The sequence below is a fragment of the Haematobia irritans genome, chromosome 3, assembly GCF_050003625.1.
Source record: "Haematobia irritans isolate KBUSLIRL chromosome 3, ASM5000362v1, whole genome shotgun sequence".
NCBI lineage: Eukaryota > Metazoa > Arthropoda > Insecta > Diptera > Muscidae > Haematobia > Haematobia irritans.
Genome location: NC_134399.1, coordinates 219,080,963 through 219,108,274, shown reverse-complemented (window position 1 = coordinate 219,108,274; position 27,312 = coordinate 219,080,963). Strand labels below are relative to the sequence as shown.

Sequence of the window (27,312 nt, the reverse complement as noted above, 5' to 3'; positions counted from 1 at the left end):
TTCTCAAAATTTCTTAAAAAAAATTTTATTTCTATAGAAAAATTTCTCAAAAAAAATTTATTTCTATAGAAAAATTTCTCAAAAAAAAAAAAATTATTTCTTTAGAGATTTGGTTTGTTTTTTTCTCATTTGTGTTTAATTATAGTACACCTGCAAAGAGTGTTTTTTCATGTGTTTTATATTTTTTTTTTGTTGCATTGAAACAAATTACGTAGAATGTACGCAGGGCGTGATTAAAATTTCACAATTTTGCACTACAAACTGGAAAATGTTTTCAGTTTGGTCCATACAAAACTTTTTAACTTTCCACTGGGTGCACTGAAAAATAAAAATAAATTAATTCAAATTTTGAAATTTGGCGTACACAGAAAAAAATTTTCTCGAAAATTTTTCGAATTAAAGTCTTAATTGAGTTTTAAAACTATTCAATTAAAAATTTAATTGATAAAACAAACTTTTTAATTGAAACAAAAATCTATCACAACAATTAATGGTATCAATTAATTTTTTATTTTACACTATCATTTTTGTGATTGAAGACATTTCAATTAAAAATTAATTGGATCAATTAATTTCGTGAATGAAGACAAAAAATATTTTTTTGTGTGTAGCTACGGGGGTGCTGCACAGTGCAAAAAATATGTGCTCCGATTTTTATTTTAATTTCAATTTTTAATAGTCTATGATATCGATAGAAACATTTTGTCAAAATTTTATTTCTATAGAAGATTTTGTCAAAATTTTATTTCTATAGAAAATTTTGTCAAAATTTTATTTCTATAGAAAATGTTTTCAAAATTTTATTTCTATAGAAATTTTTTACAAAATTTTATTTCTGTAGAAATTTTTTTAAAATTTGTTTCTATAGAAAAATTTCTCAAAAAAATTTTATTTCTATAGAAAAATTTCTCAAAAATAAACATATTTCTTTAGAGATTTGGTCTACCAAAACATCAAGACTTCTACCAATCTACCAAACAGAAAAAAATCTACTATTTTTGGTAGAATTCTACCAACAGTGGTGGTAATACATTTTTTTTACGTAACATACGTTGCATTTTCATATGTTTTAAGATAATAAAGCACATAGAACCATTTTGGTTTCGTCAATTTAGTTTAAATTTAACAAAAAAAATTGTAGGGAAATTTTTTTGGGAATGTAGGTGAAAGTAGGGAACTTTTTTTGTCCTTGTAGGGTAAACCGACAATTTTCCCTGGCAACACTAATATAGAATATTGGCCTGCTCCATGTTGGGTGCCAAAGTTGTACTGGTTTATGTCATAATTTCTCGTGGAATATCTCATACTCGCAAATACACGTTTATACACTCTCTTTCCCGTACACGCACATACATCTGAACCAGAATAAAAATTTATGTTAACTTCCACTTGTTCAATTTTAATTCAAAAAAACCCATGGCTTTTTTTTTAAATTAAGAAACAACCTGTGAAAAATGGTAAAGAATACAAAGAAAAAGGATTAAAAAATTGCCGCATTATTAAAAAACAAAAAAACTGAAATAAGTGCTTCGATATGGATAAAGCTTCTGCTGCTGCAGTCAATGTTCGAATTTAACATTTTCCCCCATTTTTATTTTCATTTCGCGCGAAAAAAAGCGTCCTCGCTGGTTTTGTCTGTTCATTCACCCAGCATAGCAAACAGCCTGCTGCATTATTGCAACTCCCAGTACCCAGAAATCAGCGACAAAAAAAACAGCCAACAAGCAAGCAAAACGGATAAGGATGCGGATGAGGATGAGAAGCAACAATCCTCACAAAAGGGACACCAATTTTTTTGCGTAGTTTTTTCCCAACAGTAGCGTTTGTTTTTTGTGCTTACCATAGCTGCCTTGTTTAACGATGTTGCTTTTGTATTTTTTGCGTTTCTGTTATTTTTTTTTTTCACTGTAAATTATTTTGAATTTATTTTAATGTTTCATTTCTTTGCTATGGTTATATTTTTTTTCAGCCAAGTTACCTATCTACAAGCGAACACTGTTGCACACACACACACACCGACACAGAGAAACGGTCACATTCATTCACCTTAGTTGAGAGCGTTTTTATGTGCCATTCTTCCTTCATCATCGTCGAGTCCTTGTTGGGTGTTATTGTTGTTGTTGTTGTAAGGACCTGCAAGCGATGACATTATTATACATTTGTATATATTCTTGTGTTTGTGTGAGTGTGTAAATGTTTTATGTCCATGTATATAATAAACCAAAAAAAAACAACAACAAGTCAAAAAACCAAAAGAGAATCATACAAAAACAAAAATTTTACATTTTTATGGAGTATTTTTTTTGCGTATCCTATGCTTGTTGGTTATTTTAAAAAAGGGTACCTTTTTATGTGCGTTTTTTGTTTGTTTTGTTTTTTTTTCTCATTTGTGTTTAATTATAGTACACCTGCAAAGAGTGTTTTTTCATGTGTTTTATACGTTTTTTTGTTGCATTGAAACAAATTACGTAGAATGTACGCAGGGCGTGATGAAAATTTCACAATTTTGCACTACAAATTGGAAAATGTTTTTAGTTTGGTCCATACAAAACTTTTTTACTTTCCACTGGGTGCACAGAAAAAAAATTAAAGTAATTAAAATTTTAAAATTTGGCGTACACAGAAAAACATTTTCTCGAAAAATGTTCTAATTAAAGTCTTCATTGAGTTTTAAAAAATATTCAATTAAAAATTTAATTTATACAACAAATTTTTTAATTGAAACAAAAATCAATCACAAAAATTTATTGGATCAATAATTTTTTAATTGGATCAACTAATTTTTTAATTGAATCTTTTAATGGGATCAATTAATGTTTTAATTGGATCAATTAATTTCGTGATTGAAGACAAAACATATTTTTTTGTGTATACACACAAAAAAATTTCACGAAAATTTTTCCAATTAAAATTTTGATTGAGTTTTAAAAAATATTCAATTAAAAATGTAATTGATTCAACAAATTTTTTAATTGAAACAAAAATCAATCACAAAAATAATAGTATCAATTAATTTTTTAATTGGATCAATTAACTTTTTTATTAACCTTCAATTAATTTTTTAATTGATACTATCATTTCTGTGATTGAAGACATTTCAATTAAAAATTAATTGGATCAATTAATTTCGTGATTGAATCTGAAAAAAAAATTTTTGTGTGTAGCTAGGGGGAGCTGCACAGTGCAAAAAAAAATGTGCTCCGATTTTTATTCTAATTTCTGTTTAAAATAGTCTATGATATCGAGCTTCGAATACAAAAATACAATTTTGCTATACACACAAAAAAATTTTTCTGATTCAATCACGAAATTAATTGATCTAATTAATTTTTTAATAGAAATGTCTTCAATCACAGAAATGATAGTATCAATTAAAAAATTAATTGACAGTCAATTAAATAATTAATTGATCCAATTAAAAAATTAATTGATACTACTAATTTGTGTGATTGATTTTTATTTCAATTAAAAAACTTGTTGAATCAATTAAATTTTTAATTGAATATTTTTTAAAACTCAATTAAGATTATAATTGGAGAAATTTTTGGGCATTTTTTTCTGTGTAATTGACTGGAACTATTTCTAAAAAAATATTTTAATGTTAAACCTTTTGTTGAGACAAAAATTGGGTTAAATTGCGTGGATGGTGTAAAAGAACGAATTGTCCGATTTTAGCTAAGTTAAATATTTTGTGTACACATCAAAAAATATTTTTTGTCTTCATTCACGAAATTAATTGATCCAATATATTTTTAATTGAAATATCTTCAATCACAAAAATGATAGTATCAATTAAAAAATTAATTGAAAGTCAATTAAAAAATTAATTGATACAATTAACAAAATTTATTTATACTATTATTTTTTTTTCAATTAAAAAATTTGTTGAATCAATTTAATTTTTAATTGAATATTTTCAATTAAGACATTAGTTGGAAAAAATATCATGAATTTTTTTTCTCTGTAGCTATTGGTAGTGATTTTTGAACAAAAACCAAAAAAAAAAGTCAATTTGACCAAATTAAAATTTTGAGAATTTTGTAAATTTCTTTTTGGAATTTTTCTATCCAAAAAGGATAACTTACAGAGGATGCATAAAGGATAACTTCATAGAAAAACATTTTTGTATTTTTTTTTTATTTTTCTACCCAAAAAGGATAATTTACAGAGGATGCAAAAAGGATAATTTCATAGAAAAAAAAATTCACGAAAATTTTTCCAATTAACATTTTAATTGAGTTTTCAAAAGTATTCAATTAAAAATGTAATTGGTTCAACAAATTTTTTAATTGAAAAAAATCAATAACAAATAGTATCAATTAATTTTTATTTGGATCCATTAATTTTTTTAATTGACTTTCAATTCAATTTTTAAATTTTTTTATTGATACTATTATTTCTGTGATTGAAGACATTTTAATTAAAAATTAATGAGATCAATTAATTTGGTGATTGAATCAGAAAATGTTGTTACAGAGGACGGACACTATTTTTTGGGTTAATTATAGAGTATATCATTGAATCAAAAAATAAAATTCTGTTATTTATGATTAGATTTTTTTTATATTCTTGCTTTTGGAATATAGTTTTGGTAAAAACCTCTCATTTATAACAACGAAGGGATTTTGGATGAACGAGTTTTTGGGTCATGTAATGCGTTTTATGTTAATTTTGTGAATCAATTTAATTTTTAATTGAATATTTTCAATTAAGACCTTAGTTGGAAAAAATATCATGAAATTTTTTTCTCTGTAGCTATTGGTAGTGATTTTTGAACAAAAACCAAAAAAAAGTCAATTTGAACAAATTAAAATTTTGAGAATTTTGTAAATTTCTTTTTGGGATTTTTCTATCCAAAAAGGATAACTTACAGAGGATGCAAAAAGGATAACTTCATAGAAAAACAATTTTGTATTTTTTTTTGATTTTTCTACCCAAAAAGGATAATTAACAGAGGATGCAAAAAGGATAATTTCATAGAAAAAAAATCACGAAAATTTTTCCAATTAACATTTTAATTGAGTTTTCAAAAGTATTCAATTATAAATGTAATTGGTTCAACAAATTTTTTAATTGAAAAAATCAATAACAAATAGTATCAATTAATTTTTATTTGGATCCATTAATTTTTTTAATTGACTTTCAATTCAATTTTTAAATTTTTTTATTGATACTATTATTTCTGTGATTGAAGACATTTTAATTAAAAATTAATGAGATCAATTAATTTGGTGATTGAATCAGAAAATGTTGTTACAGAGGACGGACACTATTTTTTGGGTTAATTATAGAGTATATCATTGAATCAAAAAATAAAATTATGTTATTTATGATTAGATTTTTTTTATATTCTTGCTTTTGGAATATAGTTTTGGTAAAAACCCCTCATTTATAACAACGAAGGGATTTTGGATGAACGAGTTTTTGGGTCATGTAATGCGTTTTATGTTAATTTTGTGAGATTTGAGTTTTCGACGACACCAAGCAAATATGGCCCCATTTAAACTTAAACCGCACACTAGATATGCTAGTGTTCTCAAGGCGTCAGATAGCACTCCTAATATCTGCTATAACGGGTCGCTGCCTGATAGGCGAATTTGCAAAAACTATAGGTGCGAAGTATAATGACTATTGTATAAGCTGTCATGACGTGGAGGAAAAGGAATCAATTAAACACCTCTTGTGTGAGTGTGAGCTTTTTGTGTAAGGCGTAAGCGAATTTTAGGAGCATATAGCTTTAGATTACTGGCTGACCTGGAAAACGTTAACTTAAGCAGTTTGTTAATGTTTTTGGAGCAATCTGGTTGGTTCCACAAAAGTAAATAATAGAGAAGGTTCAGTAGTTAAGACTAGAAGTGCCCATATGTAATAGGTACTTTTAGTTAAATGTGGTATCACAATGGACTGAATAGTCTAAGTGAGCCTGAAATTTAATCGGGCTGCCACTTTAACCTAACCTAACCTAATATTAGACATTTCTGCTCAGATTGTGACAAGACACCCATAAACATGTACTCCCTTTATGTTCTCCAAAACCTATACCAATGATACCCCAAAAATGCTTATGTTTACTAATTCAGTAGGGGTGGTTTAGGGTATGATATAGTCGGCCCCGCCCGAAAATTTTTGCAATTAAAGTCTACAAAAATTAATAGTATCAATTAATTTTTTAATTGGTTCAAATAATTTTTTAATTGATTTTCAATTAATTTCGTGATTGAATCAGAAAACATTTTTTTGTGTGTATATAGATCCATATAAATGTCATTATTTTAATAAGCCGCATTTTTGGTTGGGAATCACTACCAAAATCCTTAAGGGAAGGTGAAAATCTTTGGATCCAAGTAAACTTAATTTTTAAGACTAGAGTAAAACAGAATTTTGTCTTAAAGAGTATTCGGTAAGGATACCTTAGCTTGAGAAATTGCTAAACAAAAATAAATAAAAAATGTCTCATTCTCCATATATCCTTGAAATCTCACACTACCATAATTTCTTATACGACAATAACTCATCTCAAATTCTAACATACAACCCCTGTGATAAGAGGCAATATATTTTAAATTATAGCCCTGAAGAAACAAAAAAAAAACACAATTTGATTAGATTTTTTTTTTTTTTTGTTGAGATATAAAACAAAACAAAAAAAACTTCCATTTTTCCAATTTTTGATTGTAGAAGTTGTGCATGTGGGTATGTATATGTTTGCGTTTGTTTATAACTACACACATATATGCTCTTAATTTATTGCTTGTTATTGTTTTTGCTTTGAAAAATTTCTTTTTAAAACTTGGAATGAAATTTTTTTTCATTGAACCTTCCTGGCAACCCCCGCAATTTAACACAAAGTTTAAAGAAATATATGCCATAAACTCTTAATATGATGTCATAAAACGCCAACATCCGTTTCCTCTTAAACTAAACAGACAAAAAAAAAAAACAGTAACAAAAACGAAGGGAACAGAAAATACTAAAATAAACAAGACAAGGGAAAAAAGTAAACAAAAAAAAAAATATTTTTTTTTGTTTTTTGAAGAGTAAAAATGGTAATCTTTGTGAACATCCTTGTCTTAAAAACGAAAAAAACAGCACACACAAAACCAAAACAAAAAAACCTACAGCAAATAACAACGAACATATTTCAAAAGGCCAGGAGCTCAGCATTTCTGGCAGAGGAGGAAAAAACGATACAAAAATAAACAAAGAAAAATTTGTTACAAAAACATCTTCACTTCATAGGGGGACATTGACAAGGAATGTCAGAAGAAAATGCCAGCTTCTATTAATGTTTAGTCCTTTCATGCTTTATTTTTTATTATTATAAATTTTTTCTCATTTTTTTGTGGCAGTCATATAACATTTTTCTTTTTTTTGGATTTATATCTTTTCCCTTTACCTTTCCAAGTTTTTATTATATGTTTTTTTTTATTTCTTCTGGCATTATCCTTGTTGCTACTCAGTGAATTTTTCTTTCTGTAATAAAGCAAAAAACCAAAAAAAAAAAAAAAACAACGAGGCAACCCCTTTTTTTTATAGTTTTTCTTTATACCCATGTCTGGGAGCAGTAGCAAGAGGGAGAAAACATAAAAATTATGTGGAAATTTTTTTTCGACCTGTCGTTTTTCCTTTCGTAACCCATTGTCATATAATTTTTCTTTTTTTTTGGTCCTTTACAAGATGAGTGGGTGCCGTATATGTTGAAGAACTAGTAGGGGTACATTTCTATTAAGGCAAGGGCTGTTGCTATTGTACCCTCACAAAAAAAAAATGTAAATGAAAATTTCAAAACCAATTTAACTTTATTCTAGTTCAAGAACATGAACTGAAAATAAGAAAATATATATTACACAAAGTACACTGAAAAAAAAACCTATGTATATATAATATATAATTTATACAATATTAAGCATAAATTTATTTAAAATGAAGAAATTTTAATGAAAAGAAAGTGCATAATCTTAGTTTTATTTTTATTTAAATTTAGGACACGGAACTTTGAAATTGGCGTTCCTCCGTAGTAAAGTTATACGTCATTGAAGTAAGGAAAATTTTCTTTAAAGAAGAATTTTAAAACTGATTTTTAAGGAGATATTTATTTGTACATAAATACCTTGGTTCTCATATATAAAAAATTTAACGAAAATTCGATAAATTAGATTTGTGTCCTAATTTTAAATTTATAGAGCCTAGATTTCAAACTAGATAGATCCTAAAAAATGATTTTCTTTTAAAGTAGCAACATCTTTGGCTCGGAATACTTAAGGGAATATCAAATCTTTGAATTCCAGGACACTTTTTGTTTGGAGTGTAAATATACATCTTAACTAATTAATTAAATTTCATAAGAAATGGTTGATAATTTTCTTAAATGTGTATGTTTAACCTACACAGAAAAAAATATTCCTAGTTAAAAAGTCGATTGAAAACTTTTTCAATAAAAAAATTAGTAAAATCAAATAATTTGTATACCCTCCACCATAGGATCCCCCCCCCATATTAATTTTGTTATTCCGTTTGTAACACATCGAAATATTGCTCTAAGACTTCATAAAGTATATATATTCTCGATCGTGGTGAAATTCTGAGTCGATCTAATCATGTCCGTTCGTCTGTTGAAATCACACTAACTTCCGAACGAAACAAGCTATCGACTTGAAACTTGGCACATGTAGTTGTTCTTGATGTAGGTCGGATGGTATTGCAAATGGGCCATATTGGATCATTTTTACGTATAGCCCCCATATAAACGGGCCAACAGATATGGCTTGCGGAACCTCAAAGAGAAGCAAATTTCATCCAATCCGGCTGATATTTGGTACATGGTGTTGGTATATGGTCTATAAAAAACCATGCAAAAATTGGTTCCCATCGGTCCATAATTATATATAGCTCCCATATAAACCGATCCCCAGATTTGGCTTGCGGAACCTCAAAGAGAAGCTAAAATTTGGTACATGGTGTTGGTACATGGTCTCTAAAAACCATGCAAAAATTGGTTCCCATCGGTCCATAATTATATATAGCTCCCATATAAACCGATCTTCAGATTTGGCTTGCGGAGCCTCAAAGAGAAGCAAATTTCATGCGATCCGGCTGATATTTGGTACATGGTGTTGGTATATGGTCTGTAACAACCGTGCCAAAAATGGGCCACATCGGTCCATAATTATAAAACTAAATCATATACACTTTGTTATGGGTCTAAAATGCCAGTATATTTTCAATTTGTGGCAAATCGGATAAAAACTACAATTTCTAGAAACCCTAGGAGTTAAATCGGGAGTTCGGTGTAATGGGGGCTATACCAAAACATGGAAGTATACACACAGTATTCAGCACATTTAATTGTAGTTCTAGAATCTATACCCCAAATCGGAGGGCCGGTTTATAAGGGGGCTATATCAAAAACTGTACCGATACTCAATATATTCGGCACACCTCGTTATGGTCCTAGAATACCTCTAGATTTCCAATTTCAAGCAAATTGGGTAAAAATTACGGATTCTAGAAGCCCAAGAAGTAAAATCGGGAGACCGGTCTATGTGGGGGCTATATCAAAACATGAACCGATAATCACCATTTTCGGCACATCTCTTTATTTTCCTAGAATACCTCTAGAAGCAAAATCGGGAAATCGGTCCATATGGGGGGGCTATACCAAATCATAGACCGATAGACACTTTTTGATGGTCCTAAAATACCTCTAGATTTCCAATTTCAGTGTACAGTACAGTTTTTATAAGCCCAAGACCCCAAATCGGGAGGTCGGTTTATATGGGGACTATATCAAAATTTGGACCGATATAGCCCATCTTCGAACTTGACCTGCCTGCAAACAAAAGACGAATCTGTGCCAAATTTCAGGACGATAGCGTCATTATTGAAGGCTGTAGCGTGACAAACAGACAGACAGGCAGACGGATATGATTATATCGTCTTAGAATTTCTCCCTGATCAAGAATATATATACTTTATATAGTCGAAAATCGATATTTCGATGTGTTTCAAACGGAATGACAAACTTATTATACCCCCGTCACTAGAGGTGTGCGCGTGACACGAAATTATCGTGACACGCGTGATTCACGCGTGAATTACGTGAGTCGCGAATAAAATCTGAAGCAACTCTCGTGAATGTGCGTGAATGGGACTAAAACAAATATGTCGTGCGTGAGTAATAAAATCGGTTCGTGAATGTGCGTGAATAAAATTTCTGCAAAATCACGCTCACGAAAAAAAATTAAGATTTAATTCTTACTCGTATGTTAACTGAAATTGATTTAGTTGTCGAACTATATTTTATTTATGAATTTTATTACCCTTGCTCATTCCCGATGGGAAAATGTCATGAGTCTCGTGAATTTGTCGTGAGTCACGTGAATTGTCGTGAATCGTGCGTGAGCGTTAGTCTGTAAAAGTACTTCGTGCGTGAGCGTGCGTGATTACTGCTTTTCATTTCGTGAATGTGCGTGACTGGGAGTGGCTACGACACTTATCGTGCGTGAGCGTGCGTGAATAAATATTTGACTTCGTGAATGTGCGTGAGTGTGAGTGAAATTTCACTCACGCGCACATCTCTACCCGTCACCATTCTATGGTGCTGGGTATATAAAAATGTGTTATGCAGATGTTTCTTTTTTACTATACTGCATATTATACATTTTATCGGAGGAATCGATTTTTATGTGCATTTAACTAAGATTTTAATTGATAACTTTTAAAATTTTGTATTGGAACTATTTTGGTGACATTTTTTCTGTATAATTTTACAGACATATTCTTGATTTTAACAGCTAAAGTCGATCTTAGTACTGTCTTGAACTTTGTATAGATATTTTAAGAATTTGCAACTCTATTTTTGTTGTTGTTTGAAATACGTAATTTTCTCATTGTGCTCTTGGAACATGTTTGAGGTGATCATATTCCTTCTTTGCGTGTAGTTACAATTTTTTAAAATCAACAATTTCTAAAACGTACATATCCTTCATGGTGGATTCACCTGTTTTTTTTTTTTGACGGGTGTAGTTGGGTTTATTTTGTGATTGAATGGGTTGCAAGGTAGCAATGTCATTCACTCTTAGCTTGGTTATATTAAATATTTTTTATGTGTTTTGCCATTTTATATTTTCCAACTTTTTTTATTTATTTTTATATGTGCTTATGTGTTTTTTTTTTTTCATTTGGCCTGAGCTTTATGAGCTTTTTTCATTTTGATTTTTTTTAGCCTAGAAGGCATAATAAAATACATCTTTTTTATAAAACAAAATTTAAGGTTCATAGTTTATTAGAACATGGTGAGATGAGAAAAGAGAACATTATGGTCGTGATTATAAAAAGTCAAGTATGAAATGTGATTGGGTACATTATTCACGAAAATCATATAACATTTTCAAATGTTTGTCAAAATTTTATTTCTATAGAAATTTTGTCAACATTTTATTTTTATTTATCTACGGAAATTTATAAAGAATCATGAATTCTATAGAAAATGTTGTCAAAATTTTATTTCTATAGAAAGTTTTGTCAAAATTTTATTTCTATAGAAAATGTTGTCGAAAGTTTAATTCTATAGAAAATTTTATTCGTTTTGTTTTGTTATTGTTGGTTTTTATACCCTGCGCCACACTGTGGAACAGGGTATTATAAGTTAGTGCATATGTTTGCAACACCCAGAAGGAGACGAGATAGACACATGGTGTCTTTGGCAAAAATGCTCAGGGTGGGCTCCTGAGTCGATAAAGCCATGTCTGTCTGTTCGTCTGTCCATGAACACATTTTTGTAATAAAAGTCTAGGTCGCAGTTTTAGTCCAATCGACTTCAAATTTGGCACAAATATGTGTTCTGGGTTAGAATAGAACCCTATTGATTTTGGAAGAAATTGGTTCAGATTTAGATATAGCTCCCATATATATATTTCGCCCGATATGGACTTATATGGACCCAGAAGCCAGAGTTTAGTACTATATTAGTACTATAGTCAAGTGTGCCAAATTTTATTGAAATCGGTTCAGATTTAGATATAGCTCCCATGTATATCTTTCGCCCGATATGGACTAATACGGTCCCAGAAGGCAGAGTTTTACCCCAATTCGGTTGAAATTTTGCACTAGGAGTACAATTAGTAGTGTAGTCAAGTGTGCCAAATTTTATTGAAATCGGTTCAGATTTAGATATAGCTCCCATATATAGTTTTCGCCCGATTGACACTCATATGACCACAGAGGATGTGATATGGTATCGAAAAATTAGATCTGCAAAGTGGTGCATGGTATAATATAGTCGGCCCCGCCCGACTTTAGACTTTCCTTACTTGTTTTCTTTAATCTTTGTTGCAAAGGAAAAGAGATATGTTTGTACGAATTTATTTCGGCAAAAGCCGGCTATCGTGGAAACCTTTTTTCGGATGGTTCAAGTGTGGTTTACTTTTGGGTTTGGTGAACTGTCTGAATTTTTCGTTTTTATCAACAATTATCAATTGGAAAATCTATATACAGGTCGAATATAATAAAAACATCCATAATATACAAATTTATTTCTATAGAAAATTTTGTCAAAATTTTATTTCTATAGAAAATTTTGCCAACGTTTTATTTCGATAGAAATTTGTCAAAATTTCATATTTATAGAAAATTTTGTCAACATTTTATTTCTATAGAAAATTTTGTCATATCTATAGCAAATATTGTCAAAATTTTTTTCTATCAAAAATTTTGTCCAAGTTTTATATCCATAGAAAATTTTGTTAAAATGTTATTTCTATAGAAAATTTTGTTAAATTTTGATTTCTATAGAAAATATTGTCAAAATCTTATTTCTATAGAAAATTTTATCCAAGTTTGATTTCTATAGAAAATTTTGTCAAAATTTTATTTTTATAAAAAATTTAGTCCAAATTTTATATCCAGAAAAAAATTTTGTGAAAAGTTTATTTCTATAGAAAATTTTGTTAAAATTTTATTTCTATAGAAAATTTTGTCAAAATTTTATTTCTATTGAAAATTTTAACCAAATTTGATTTCTATAGAAAATATTGTCAAAATCTTATTTCTATAGAAAATTTTAACCAAATTTGATTTCTATAGAAAATTTTGTCAAAATTTTATTTTCATAAAAAATTTAGTCCAAATTTTGTATCCATAGAACATTTTGTGAAAAGATTATTCCTATAGAAAAATTTTGTTAAAATTTTATTTCTATAGAAAATTTTGTCAAAATTTTATTTCTATAGAAAATTTTGTCAAAAGTTTATTTCTATAGAAAATTTTGTCAAAATTTTATTTCTATAGAAAATTTTGTCAAAAGTTTATTTCTATAGAAAATTTTGTAAAAATGTTATTTTTATAAAAAATTTTGTCAAAACTTTATTTGTATAGAAAATTTTGTCAACATTTTATTTTTATAGAAAATTTTGTTAAAATTTTATATCTATAGAAAGTTTTGTCAAAATTTTATGTCGGTAGAAAATGTTTATTTCTATAGAAAATTTTGTCAAAATTTTAATTCTATAGAAAATTTTGTCAAAATTTTATTTCTATAGAAAATTTTGCCAACGTTTTATTTCGATAGAAATTTGTCAAAATTTCATATTTATAGAAAATTTTGTCAACATTTTATTTCTATAGAAAATTTTGTCATATCTATAGCAAATATTGTCAAAATTTTATTTCTATCAAAAATTTTGTCCAAGTTTTATATCCATAGAAAATTTTGTTAAAATGTTATTTCTATAGAAAATTTTGTTAAATTTTGATTTCTATAGAAAATATTGTCAAAATCTTATTTCTATAGAAAATTTTATCCAAGTTTAATTTCTATAGAAAATTTTGTCAAAATTTTATTTTTATAAAAAATTTAGTCGAAATTTTATATCCAGAAAAAAATTTTGTGAAAAGTTTATTTCTATAGAAAATTTTGTTAAAATTTTATTTCTATAGAAAAATTTGTCAAAATTTTATTTCTATTGAAAATTTTAACCAAATTTGATTTCTATAGAAAATATTGTCAAAATCTTATTTCTATAGAAAATTTTAACCAAATTTGATTCCTATAGAAAATTTTGTCAAAATTTTATTTTCATAAAAAATTTAGTCCAAATTTTATATCCATAGAAAATTTTGTGAAAAGGTTATTCCTATAGAAAAATTTTGTTAAAATTTTATTTCTATAGAAAATTTTGTCAAAATTTTATTTCTATAGAAAATTTTGTAAAAATGTTATATTTATAGAAAATTTTGTCAAAACTTTGAAACTATAGAAAATTTTGTCAACATTTTATTTTTATAGAAAATTTTGTTAAAATTTTATATCTATAGAAAGTTTTGTCAAAATTTTATGTCGGTAGAAAATTTTTATTTCTATAGAAAATTTTGTCAAAATTTTATTTCTATAGAAAATTTAGTCAAAATTTTATTTCTTTAGAAAATATTGTCAACATTTTATTTCTATAGAAAATGCTGTCAAAAGTTTATTTCTGTAGAAAATTTTGTCAAAACTTTATTTCTATAGCACATTTTATTCAAATTTTATTTCTATAGAAAATGTTGTCAAAATTTAATTTTTATAGAAAATTTTGTTAAAATTTTATATCTATAGAAAGTTTTGTCAAAATTTTATTTCTATAGAAAAATTTGCCAAATTTTATTTCTATAGAAAATTTTGTCAAAATTTTATTTCTAAAGAAAATTTTGTCAAAATTTTATTTCTAAAGAAAATTTTGTCAAAATTTTATTTCTATAGAAAATTTTGTCAACATATTATTTCTGTAGAAAATTTTGTCAACATATTATTTCTGTAGAATTTTTTTTTTAAATTTTATTTCTATAGAAAATGTTGACAAAATTTTATTTCTATAGAAAATTTTGTAAAAATTTTATTCCTATAGAAAATTTTGTCAAAATTTTATTTCTATAGAAAATTTTGTCAACATTTTATTATTATTTATCTACAGAAAATTTATGAAGCACCATGAATTCTACCAATCTACCAAACAGTAGAATTCTACAAACTTTGGCAACCGTGATTGGGTAGTCTTTGTAAGCGGAAATACAACTAAAACAAGTAAGGAAAGTCCAAGGTCGGGCGGGGTCGACTATATTATACCCTGCACCACTTTGTAGATCTAAATTTTCGATACCATATCACATCCGTCAAATGTGTTGGGGGCTATATATTGTCCCAAATACATATATTTAAATATCACTCGATCTGGAAGAATTTGATAGACTTCTACAAAATCTATAGACTCAAAATTTAAGTCGTCTAATGCACTAGGGTGGAACACAATGTTAGTAAAAAAAATATGGGAAACGTTTAAATCTGAAGCAATTTTAAGGAAACTCCGAAAAAGTTTATTTATGATTTATCGCTCGATATATATGTATTAGAAGTTTAGGAAAATTAGAGTCATTTTTACAACTTTTCGACTAAGCAGTGGCGATTTTACAAGGAAAATGTTGGTATTTTGACCATTTTTGTCGAAATCAGAAAAACATATATATATGGGAGCTATATCTAAATCTGAACCGATTTCAACCAAATTTGGCACGCATAGCTACAATGCTAATTCTACTCCCTGTGCAAAATTTCAACTAAATCGGAGTTAAAAATTGGCCTCTGTGGTCATATGAGTGTAAATCAGGCGAAAGCTTAATATGGGAGATATATCCAAATCTGAACCGATTTCAAGCAAATTTGGCACTCATAGTTGCAACGCTAATTCTACTCCCTATGCAAAATTTCAACTAAATCGGAGCAAAAAATTGGCCTCTGTGGGTAAATGAGTGTTAATCGGGCGAAAGCTATATATGGGAGCTATATCTAAATCTGAACCGATTTTGCTGATATTTTGCAAGTTTTTCGAGACTCATAAAATATTCGGATGTACGGAATTTGAGGAAGATCGGTTGATATACACGCCAATTATGACCAGATCGGTGAAAAATATATATGGCAGCTATATCTAAATCTGAACCGATTTTTTCCAAAATCAATAGGGATCGTCTTTGAGCCGAAACAGGACCCTATACCAAATTTTAGGACAATCGGACTAAAACTGCGAGCTGTACTTTGCACACAAAAATACATCAACAGACAGACAGACGGACAGACAGACGGACAGACAGACAGACGGACAGACAGACAGACAGACAGACAGACAGACAGACAGACAGACAGACAGACAGACAGACAGACAGACAGACAGACAGACGGACATCTAAATCTGAACCGATTTTTTCCAAAATCAATAGGGATCGTCTTTGAGCCGAAACAGGACCCTATACCAAATTTTAGGACAATCGGACTAAAACTGCGAGCTGTACTTTGCACACAAAAATACATCAACAGACAGACAGACAGACAGACAGACGGACAGACAGACGGACAGACAGACAGACGGACATCGCTAAATCGACTCAGAATTTAATTCTAAGCCGATCCGTATACTAAAAGGTTGGTCTATGATTACTCCTTCTTGGCGTTACATACAAATGCACAAACTTATTATACCCTGTACCACAGTAGTGGTGAAGGGTATACAAATTAAAATTGAGGAGTTGACAAACAAAATTTTAATTTCTTTAAAATTCAGTAGAAATGAGCTCTTGACAATAATCTTCCAATGGAATTTTTGTTGAAATTTAGTGAAAAGTATTTTTTCGCTCAAAAAAATACATTTTTTGTACTTTTTTTAAAAATTGTATTTTCCTTCCACGCTTCAAATCTTGTTTTTTTTTTCATGAACCCCTCTCACAATCTTTGAAATTATTACCATTTACTTTTTTATGTTTCATTTAGTATTCACAACAAAGAATGGTTTTTGTTTGGAAAATAAAAAAAAGAAAAAAACTGCCCTAAGAAAAACGACAAAAAGTGGAAAAGATACAAATTTTACCCATGTCCTTTTGGGGTTATTTTTTATTACTTTTCTTTTATTAAATGAAAAAAATTTATGAAAAATAAATTTTACTCACGCTAACACTTATAGCTCATCCAAAAGGGCGATGTTTTTACAATGGACAGAGGTGAACATTTTTAATATTTTATAAATATTTCCAAATTTTGAAGAATAGCGAAAAGATTTGTAAAATTTTCCGAAAGTTCGGAAATAAAATTCTTTTCACGAATTGCGGATGGCCTCAGTTGCCAATGCTTTTTTCTATTTTATACTAATATTATATTTACTATAAATGCAGTATTAATTATAAATAAAATAAATAAATACATTTGTTTACTAAAACCTATTCTGTATTTACTAGCCACATTTTATTTTTGTAGGCTCCCTAAAGTATGCTATATATTTAGCATCATTCTTAATTTTAGTCTGTTTCACATGGTCGTTGCGAAGCCTTCAAATCTTGTTTTCTTTTTCACAATCTTTGAAATTATTACCATTTACTTTTTTATGTTTCATTTTGTATTTTTAACGAGAAAAATGTTTTTTTCTGGGAAATAAAAAATAAAAGAAAATCAGCTAAAAGAAAAACGACACAAACTGGAAAAGGTTTTTATCCTGAATTTTTACGATAGAATTTTTACCCCAGTCCTTTTGGGTTTATTTTTTATTACTCTTCTCTTTTTTTTCAGAGAAAAAATGTGATGTTTTTATGGAACTAAAAGAAGAAGAGGTTTATATGAAGTGTGTTCATCCTTTTCGCAGTATAGCCAAAATCACTAGTTAGTGAATAGGGAGGGGGGATGGTTATTAAGCTGGCAAAAGGAAGGGTTAAATGTAAGCAAGTCGTTGGCTGGATTCTTTTAAATGGCAAAAAATGGTCACTCTTTCTTTGTGTTTTTATTTTCAAAAAGAAAAACTGACAAAAAAATCTTGAGAATTTCTAATGTTATTTTGCTTTTAAGGAAATGAAAGAAAATATTTTCAATTTTATGGAACAAAAAAAAAATAACGAAAAAAAGGAAATATCCATTTTGAGGAAACTGGTCAACAAAAAAAAACAAACAGGATATGGTCAAAGGGATTAGTATGAAAAAGGGTTGATTATAGTAGTGGTGGTTATAAATTATTAAGACTTTTGACCATTTCTCCCTTGGTCATATAAACGTAAGGTGCTAGGGTTTGTATAAACCCAAAAAGGAGAAGTTAAACTGAGTGATGTTCCTCAATTTCATTTTATTACATTCTGAAATATGAAAGACCCCCCTTTATTAAGATGACGCTTTTTTGGTTTTCATTTCAGTTTCACTTCGTCATCACTCTAGAACCATCATCATGTTGCCGCAACAGTATTGCCTGAGGTGGAAATATCACCATAGTAATTTACAGACTATGTTCTCACAGCTTTTGGATCGTGGCTGTTTTTGTGATGTCACCTTGGCCTGTGATGGACAATTGATAAAGGCCCATCGTGTGGTCTTGTGTGCCTGTAGTACATTCTTCGATACCATCCTTACAAATTATTCCAATGAACGTGATCCCATTATCATCATGAAGGATATATCATTTGCCGATATCAAGTGTTTAATTGAATTCATGTACAAAGGAGAAATCAATGTGGAGCATGTGAGTATTTAGAAATTTTATACAAATTTTGTCCTTTAAGGAAATTTCTTAGAAATTTTGTATTTAGAGAAAATTTCAAAAACTTTGGTATTTCTAGAAAAATTAAAATTAAACAAAAACAAATCATAAAAATCATGTCTTTGGGTCAGAATATCACCCTATTGATTTTGGAAGAAATCGGTTCAGATTGAGATATAGCTCTCATATATATATCTTTCGCCCGATATGGAATTATATGGCCCCAGAAGCCAGAGTTTTACCCTGATTTGCTTGAAATTTTGCACTACGAGTACAATTAGTAGTGTAGTCAAGTGTGCTAAATTTTATTGAAATCGGTTCAGATTTAGATATAGCTTCCATATATATCTTTCGCCCGATTTTCCGTCATATGACCACAGAGGTCAAAGTTGTAGTCCGATTTACGTCAAATTATGCACAGGGAGTAGAATTAAAATACTAAGTATGCATGTCAAATTTGTTTGAAATCGGTTCAGATTTCTATATAGCTTCCATATATATGTTTTTCCGATTTGAGCAAAAATGGCCAAAACACCCACATTTTCCTTATAAAATCGCCACTGCTAAGTCGAAAACTTGTAAAAGTGACTCCAATTTTCTTTTATTTCTAATACATATCTATCGACCGATAAATCATAAATACACTTTTGGGAAGTTACCTCAAAATTGGTTTAGATTAAAATGTTTCCCATATTTTTTTTACTAACATAGTGTACCATTCCAGGGCATTAGCCGACTTAAATTTTAAGTCTATAGATTATAAATTTTGTTCAAATGGAGTCAGATTTAAATGTATGTATTTGGGACAAAAACCTTTATATATAGCACCCAACACATTTGACGGATTTGATATAGTATCGAAAATGTGGATTTACAAAGTGGTGCAGGGTATAGTACAGTCGGCCCCGCCCGACTTTAGACTTTCCTTACTTGTTTTTTTTTATGATGTTATGGAAGATGATCAATGCATTTTGGAAATATTTTCTTTAAAGAAAATTTCATAGAAATTTTGTATTTACAGAAAATTTCAAGGCAATTTTTTCGTTAGATATAATTATATAAAAATTTTGTATTTAAAGAAAATTTTATAGAAATTTTTCTTTAGATAAAATTTCATAGAAATTTTGTCTTTAGAGAAAATTTCATAGAAATCTTGTCTTTAGAAAAAATTTCATAGAAATCTTGTCTTTAGAGAAAATTTCATAGAAATCTTGTCTTTAGAGACAAGATTTTGTATTTACATAAAATTATATACAATCTTTTGTTTAGAGAACATTTCATAGAAATTTTTTCTTTAGAGAAAATTTTTTCTTTAAAGAAAATTTCATAGAAATTTTGTATTTACAGAGAAATTCAAGGCAATTTTTTCGTTAGATATAATTATATAGAAATTTTGTATTTAAAGAAAATTTTATTGAAATTTTTCATTAGATAAAATTTCATAGAAATTTTTTCCATAGATAAAATTTCATTTAAATTTTTTTCCATAGATAAAATTTCATAAAAATTTTGTCTTTAGAGAAAATTTCATAGAAATCTTGTCTTTAGAAAAAATTTCATAAAAATTTTGAATTTACATAAAATTATACACATTTTTTTAGAGAACATTTCATAGAAAGAAAATTTCATAGAAATTTTGTATTTACAGAAAAATTCAAGGTAATTTTTTCGTTAGATATAATTATATAGAAATTTTGTATTTAAAGAAAATTTTATAGAAATTTTTCTTTAGATAAAATTTCATAGAAATTTTTTCCATAGATAAAATTTCATAGATTTTTTCCATAGATAAAATTTTATAGAAATTTTGTCATTAGAGAAAATTTCATAAAAATCTAGTCTTTAGAAAAAATTTCATAAAAATTTTGTATTTACAGAAAATTATATACATTTTTTTAGAGAACATTTCATAGAAATTTTTTCTTTAGAGAAAATTTTATAGAAATTTTTTCTTTAGAGAAAATTTCATAGAAATTTTGTCCATAGATAAAATTTCATAGAAATTTTTTCCATAGATAAAATTTCATAGAAATTTTGTCCATAAATAAAATTTTATAGGAATAAATTTCATAAAGCAAAAATTTATGGATATTTTGTTTTAGAGAAAATTGTTTTGTATTCGAGAAAATTTCATAGACATTTTTTATTCAGAGAACATTTCATAGAAATTTTGTCTTTAGAGAAAATTTCATAGAAATTGTATAGCAATATTGTCTTTGCAGAAAAATTTGTCTTTAAAGAAAATTTCACAGAAATGTTATATTCATAGAAAATTTTATAGAAATTTTATCTTTAGAGAATATTTCATAGAAATTTTATTTTTAGAGAAAATTTCATAAACATTTGATATTTAGAGAAAATTTCGTTGAAATTTTATATTTAAAGAAAAAAATTTTGTCTTTGGAGAAAATTTTATAGAAAGTTTGTCTTTGGAAGTTTGGAATAAAATTTTATAGAAATAAATTTCATAGAGCAAAAATTTGTGGATATTTCGTTTTAGAGAAAATGGTTTTGTGTTCGAGAAAATTTCGTAGAAATGTTTTATTCAGAGAATATTTCATAGAAAATTTGTCTTTAGAGAAAATTTCATAGAAATTTTATCTTTAGAGAATATTTCATAGAAATTTTATATTTAGAGAAAATTTCATAGACATTTGATATTTAAAGAAAAAAATTTTGTCTTTGGAGAAAATTGTGTAGAAATATTGTCTTTAGATAAAATTTCATACAAATTTTGTCTTTGAAGAAAATTTCAGAGAAATTTTATAGAAATGTTCTCTTTAGAGAAAAATTTATAGAAATTTAGAGAAAATTTCACAGAAATGTTATATTTAAAGAAAATTTCATAGACATTTTATATTTCGAGAAAATTCCATAGAAATTTTATATTTAAAGAAAATTGCATAGAAATTTTTTCGTTAAAGACAATTTTAAAGAATTTTTTATTTAGAGAAAATTTCATAGAAATTTTGTGCTTAAAAAAATCATTGACATTTTGTTTTTAGAGAAAATTTCGTTGAAATTTTATATTTAGAAAAATTTTCACGGAAATTTCACCTTTAAGGAAAGTTTTATAGAAATTTTATCTTTAGAGAAAATTTCATAGAAAATTTGTCTGGCGAAGATAATACTTTGCAGACGTGGAGGAGAATCAGTTTGTCTGACGTAGATTGTACTTCGAAGGCGCGGGGAAAGGAGGAGAAAATTTTACCTTTAAAGAAAATTTCACAGAAATTTTATATTCAGAGAACATTTTATAGAAATTTTATCTTTAGAGAATATTTCATAGAAATTTGATATTTAGAGAAAATTTCATAGAAATCTTATATTTAAAGAAAATTTTATAGACATTTTATATTTCGAGAAAATTCCATAGAAATTTTATATTTAAAGAAAATTGCATAGAACTTTTTTCTTTAAAGACAATTTTATAGAATTTTTATATTTAGAGAAAATTTCATAGAAATTCTCGGGGTTTGTCTCTACTGATGGTGACAAGGCTGGACTGGAAATCGTCCACAGAAACGCAGTACGACTGACGAAGATTTTACTCCTCGCACGGGGAAGGAGTTTGTCTGACGAAGATTATACTTCGAAGACGTTGGAGGAAGGAGTTTGTTTGACGAAGGTTTTACTTCTCAGGCGCGGAGGAAGTTTGTCTGACGAAGATTAGACTTCGAAGACGCGGAGGAACAAGTTTGTCTGACGAAGATTATATTTCGGTGGCTCGGGAGGAAGAAATTTTGTTTGACGAAGATTATACTTTGTAGACGTGGAGGGGAAGCAGTTTGTCTGACGAAGTCGCGGGGAAAGGAGTTTGTAAAATTACGCGATAGTCAACCTACTGCCCAGTATGTTGCCCAGCTACTCCTTTTATAGATGTGGTCGCCACACACACACATCAGCTTTCATATGTTAAAACGCTGACTCCCCAACTGGTCATTGGCACTCAATTCCAATAGATGGCGCTATCCTACCTTCCTTTTCGTTGCATTTAAAATTTAACTTCAAAGGAAGCATTATTAAATTTTCTTTTAATTTAACTAAAACAAAACAATAGTTTTGTATAATGACCGAATCAATAATAAAACCATTTGCAAATGAAAAGTATTAGAAAAATTGTACTTTACTTTAAAAGTCATGGGGAAGACTGTTCTGGGTTAAAACCGAGCTGTCTGGCGACTTTTGTCATTACGACCAATTCTAATTCGTCAAAAGCAACTGACATAGTGTTGCCATTGATTCCGATTTTTTCAACTCACCATTATTGTTACTTGTTACGATTCCAAATCATAGCGAACTAACAAAGTTAGTTAGAACACTGCGTTAGGATCTCTAGTATATTACCTCCGCTCAACTTGTACTCTCTCTCTCTGTCGTTTTCCAGGCTAACTTAGCATCACTCCTGAAAACAGCCGATGATCTCAAAATCAAAGGACTAGCTGAAGTAACATGGCGCGATGAGGATGATGGACCACCACCACCAACTCCACAAACGGAATTTCATTCCCCGCCCATATCACGCAATAGACAATCTTCTCACCTCTATCATCCGTATGGTCGTGACCACCAACAAAGATCTCACAGTCCCGAGGGGGAGCATAATAAAACACCATCACCCAAACATGGCATAGCAATGAATGCGCGAATGCCCACACTAACACCCATACCACCAACAACAAGTGCCATCTCAGTGGTGGCAGCCGTGTCACCAAATGATGCCTATTTGGGACCCAAGCGAAAGAGAGGAAGACCTCCTCTAGATGATTCCTATGATGTTTTCAATGTGTAAGTATGATCCGTTTAGGCAAATGGACCATCTTAGACCATTAATCGTATGATTATTTGCAGACGTAAATTAGCTCAATACTCGCATCGAAGTGAACAATCGCCCTATTTGGATGCATCTCAATACGCTGATGAACGATCAGCCAATCTCCTCCATGGTACACCAACAGAACATTCCAGACCAAATTCTCCATCAGCAGCCGAATATTATCAACACCATGTGCAACAGCATAAACATCGCATGCGATATAGATCTCAAATGCACAGGGAGCATGATTCACATCCCGCCAATGATGATGCAGCAACTGAGCCCGAATGGATTACCAGCTCAATGGAAGTTGAGAAACCAGAAAAGCTACCCATTGATGAAGGAAACTCGGAAGAGATACTATCCCATGACAAAGATGAAGTAGTAAAGATAAAAACAGAACAACCTTCAGAGGATTCAACGTCAGAGCATGCCAGAAGCATTGAAATGCCAAGTAAAGATTCCAATGATGAAGATCAAAGGAAATCCCCACGCAGCCCACAACCAGATGATTTACAGCCGGAAGAAACTGGCAGTGTACCACAAACGGTGGAAGAAATGGAAAATAAACAACAGACTGGAGAAAAATCGGCAAACGCAAATAGTGGCAGGGCCACTCCATGCACATCATCCACAGGATCATCGGCCACAACACCCACATCGCTCTCTACGAGTGTAGCAAATCATAGAACGACTACATCTTTAGCCACCGCCAACTCTGGACATTCCCATCATCACAGTTCAAGCATCTCAAGTGCTTCGGCATCCACAGCAAGCTCTTCAAATCATCATCAGTCCTCGTCACATGGTCATCATGCATTACCACCTCCTCCCCTGCATCATCCCCATCATCCGCATCAGTATGGAAAATATGTACCCGATGGTTATATGATCAATGAACATGGTATTCTAATGACTCATGATTTCATACATGCTCCCACGGCCACCATACCCACATCTTCATCGGCAACGGGTGCAAGTACTTCGAATGGTAATCATGCCGAAGACTATAGCGATATCAAAGCAGACGAATTCAATGATGCCGATTTTCGTTTAACCAGCGAGGAAATGTCCGAATGGCAGGATGTTATTAAAATGGATGATTATTTGGCCAAAGGTCGACGTCCTCAATTCTGGGAGGAACCATTCACAAGGAGGGTTAGTAGTGGGAATAATTTCATATAATCTTTGGGAAATAATTTGCAAAATTCTTTCTCTCTTAAGGTTTTGGATGCCATTAAAAATAAAAGACTTGAAATGAAAAAGGCTGCTCGTATTCTGGGAGTATCTTATGGTACCCTATATGGCCGTTATCGGGAGGTTTACGGTTGTCTTAAACACCCCTACAGGTTTGTATAATAATTCGCGGGAAAAAGGTCAAAAAATTTTATGGATAATTTTCATTCGTAGCACATCAATGAGACCATATCAAGGAGGACAAATGCAGCACAGATTTGATATTGTATGGCCATCACCAAAGCCGGGACAGATGGGTAAGTGCCAAAGGTAATCGTGATCGTGGGGAGATCTAATTTTATTTTGAAGGCAAATACGTGGAGCAGAAAGACGATTTGTAATGGAACTTTATAGAATATAGCACTTCCCGAAAGAAATTTCGTAGGGTTTTTCATTGAAGGTTTCGATCTTGATCGAGTGATAGATCGAATAATCATTCTTCAAACGAAGCAACACGTTCACTGATGTTATTGCAGTTACCATCGAAGTCACCAATCAACACCCAGGAGGTTGATCTTTGACCTGACATGGTTAATCCTGTTGTCGGAGTTCAAATACCTCCCATAGCACTAGAGGAGAAAGATCTTCCATGGTCGATTTGTAATGCAAGTTTAGACTTGGTATAGATATATAGATAGATATAGGCACTTGCTCAAACAAATTCTGCAGGTTTTTCTATTGAAAATTTCCATTTGACCGATTGATAGAATACTCATTGATCACATTTACCATACAAGTCACCATCTTGTGGGTTAACAATCACCATCCTGGAATGTAATCTTTTGATATTTACTTTCTAAGACGCGAGATAGAGCTTTGCAAGGAGGACATCTAGATGACGTAGCATACCAGGCAGGTATTAACATCATTCATGTGGACACTGTAGCTGAAGCGGAGAGAAGTTACAAGGTTAATACTGTAACTTCGCAATGTGAGCACCTCCTTTGGCATGGAAGGAGAGACCACCCATGTCATGGTAGTTTTCTCCTATCGAAGATCAAGCATGTGCAATCGCCTCAATTCCTACTTATCAGTGATTGATCACAGCGTGACTGACGTGTCTACCATCAGTAATCAAGGGCCACATGATACGCCTCATCTATTTCGCTTGACCGCATCCCACCTTAGTCGCAGAGTTCCCCGATCTGGATCAGAGCCATAAGTTTCAGGGCGCCGGATCCCGGACCGCGGTTGACTACCTGACAACATTCCATTAACCGACCACACTAATTAATAGATTGTTCCAACAGGCACATAGCCTTTGCCTACCTCTACCTCACTGTTGGCGACGTTATGGTAACGATATAATAACGTCGTCAAAGGTGACTGAAATTCTGTTGTTGTAGCCCTTTGGAGTTTGTATATTAGAGCTTTTCAGGAAATATACATGTGTACTCCAAATGGCGGTTTTCAGTCCTTGGACAGAGTTGAAACCCAAATGTTCGCCCCGGACCGTGGACCCGATTGCAACGAAATCCTGTTGTACCAGTTGACGAGTTTCCAGAGGTCACCCTCAGAGATCCATAACTTGCTAATACCTGAGCCTGTTGTTCATTGTCTTAACCCTGCGATCCGTATGTGTTCGTATATTCACCTGGAGATCTCAGTTTCCCTGCCCTGGAATCAAAAAGTTTTCATCACGCTTTTCTGCTGGGAAGTTAGAACTCAAAATTGAAATTCGACCAACAGATAAAAAAATAGCCTTACATGAGAGAAAGTTCACTGAAACGGTTTTAGGTTTGGCCGATATCAAGGACTTCAGAAATTATGAAATCGGCCAGTTTTTTCGATTTGAAGATTGTAGGGAGTAAATAAATAAACTGACGCGCTGGACTCGAAATGAAACCTGAATTCAGAGATGACATACTGCGTTCGTGAAGGGGATGACTATTGTATCGGTTCGGTCCCTGAAACGATAAGAGGGAAGGAGGAGGTTCGGCTATACTAGAACTAGGGGGAAGCGGACGAACCGCGGAAGCAGCCGAACTGCTGAAGCGAACGAATACCGGAAGCGGACGAACCGCTGAAGCAGCCAAACTTCGGAAGCTAACGAATCGCTGAATCGGACGAACCGCTGAAGCAGCCAAACTGCGGAAGCTAACGAATCGCTGAAGCGGACGAACCGCTGAAGCAGCTGAACTACGGAAGCGAACGAATCCCGGAAGCGGACGAAGCGCGGAATTAACCGAACAGCTGAAGCAAATGGATCGCGGAAGCAGACGAACCCCGCAAACAACCGAAGTGCTGAAGCGAATGAATCCCGGAAGCGGGCGAACCGCCGAAGCAGCCAAACTGGGGAAACGAACGAATCGCTGAAGCGGACGAACCACTGAAGCAGCCAAACTGCGGAAGCTAACGAAACGCTGAAGCGGACGAACCGCGGAAGCAGCCGAACTGCTGAAGCGAACGAATACCGGAAGCGGACGAACCGCTTAAGCAGCCAAACTGCGGAAGCTAACGAATCGTTGAATCGGACGAACCGCTGAAGCAGCAAAACTGCGGAAGCTAACGAATCGCTGAAGCGGACGAACCGCTGAAGCAGCTGAACTACGGAAGCGAACGAATCCCGGAAGCGGACGAAGCGCGGAATTAACCGAACAGCTGAAGCGAATGGATCGCGGAAGCGGACGAACCGCGCAAGCAGCCGAAGTGCTGAAGCGAATGAATCCCGGAAGCGGGCGAACCGCCGAAGCAGCCAAACTGGGGAAACGAACGAATCGCTGA

The 27,312-nt window shown here is 30.9% G+C and overlaps 1 protein-coding gene across 5 annotated transcripts in view; it reads left to right on the top strand.

The window, feature by feature from the left end:
* LOC142232210 (uncharacterized) overlaps window positions 1–27,312 on the top strand; it is a 176,983-nt gene that overhangs the window by 145,431 nt on the left and 4,240 nt on the right. For 4 of the 5 annotated variants that reach the window (XM_075302935.1, XM_075302934.1, XM_075302936.1 and 1 more), the window contains exons 3-7: window positions 18,196–18,518; window positions 22,924–23,324; window positions 23,388–24,510; window positions 24,577–24,701; window positions 24,763–24,845. In XM_075302935.1, the coding sequence (XP_075159050.1) occupies window positions 18,228–18,518; window positions 22,924–23,324; window positions 23,388–24,510; window positions 24,577–24,701; window positions 24,763–24,845 (2,023 nt within the window). In that variant the 5' untranslated portion in view covers window positions 18,196–18,227. Of the gene's footprint in view, window positions 1–18,195; window positions 18,519–22,923; window positions 23,325–23,387; window positions 24,511–24,576; window positions 24,702–24,762; window positions 24,859–27,312 lie in introns of all 5 variants that reach the window. The other variant, XM_075302938.1, reaches the window with a different exon arrangement.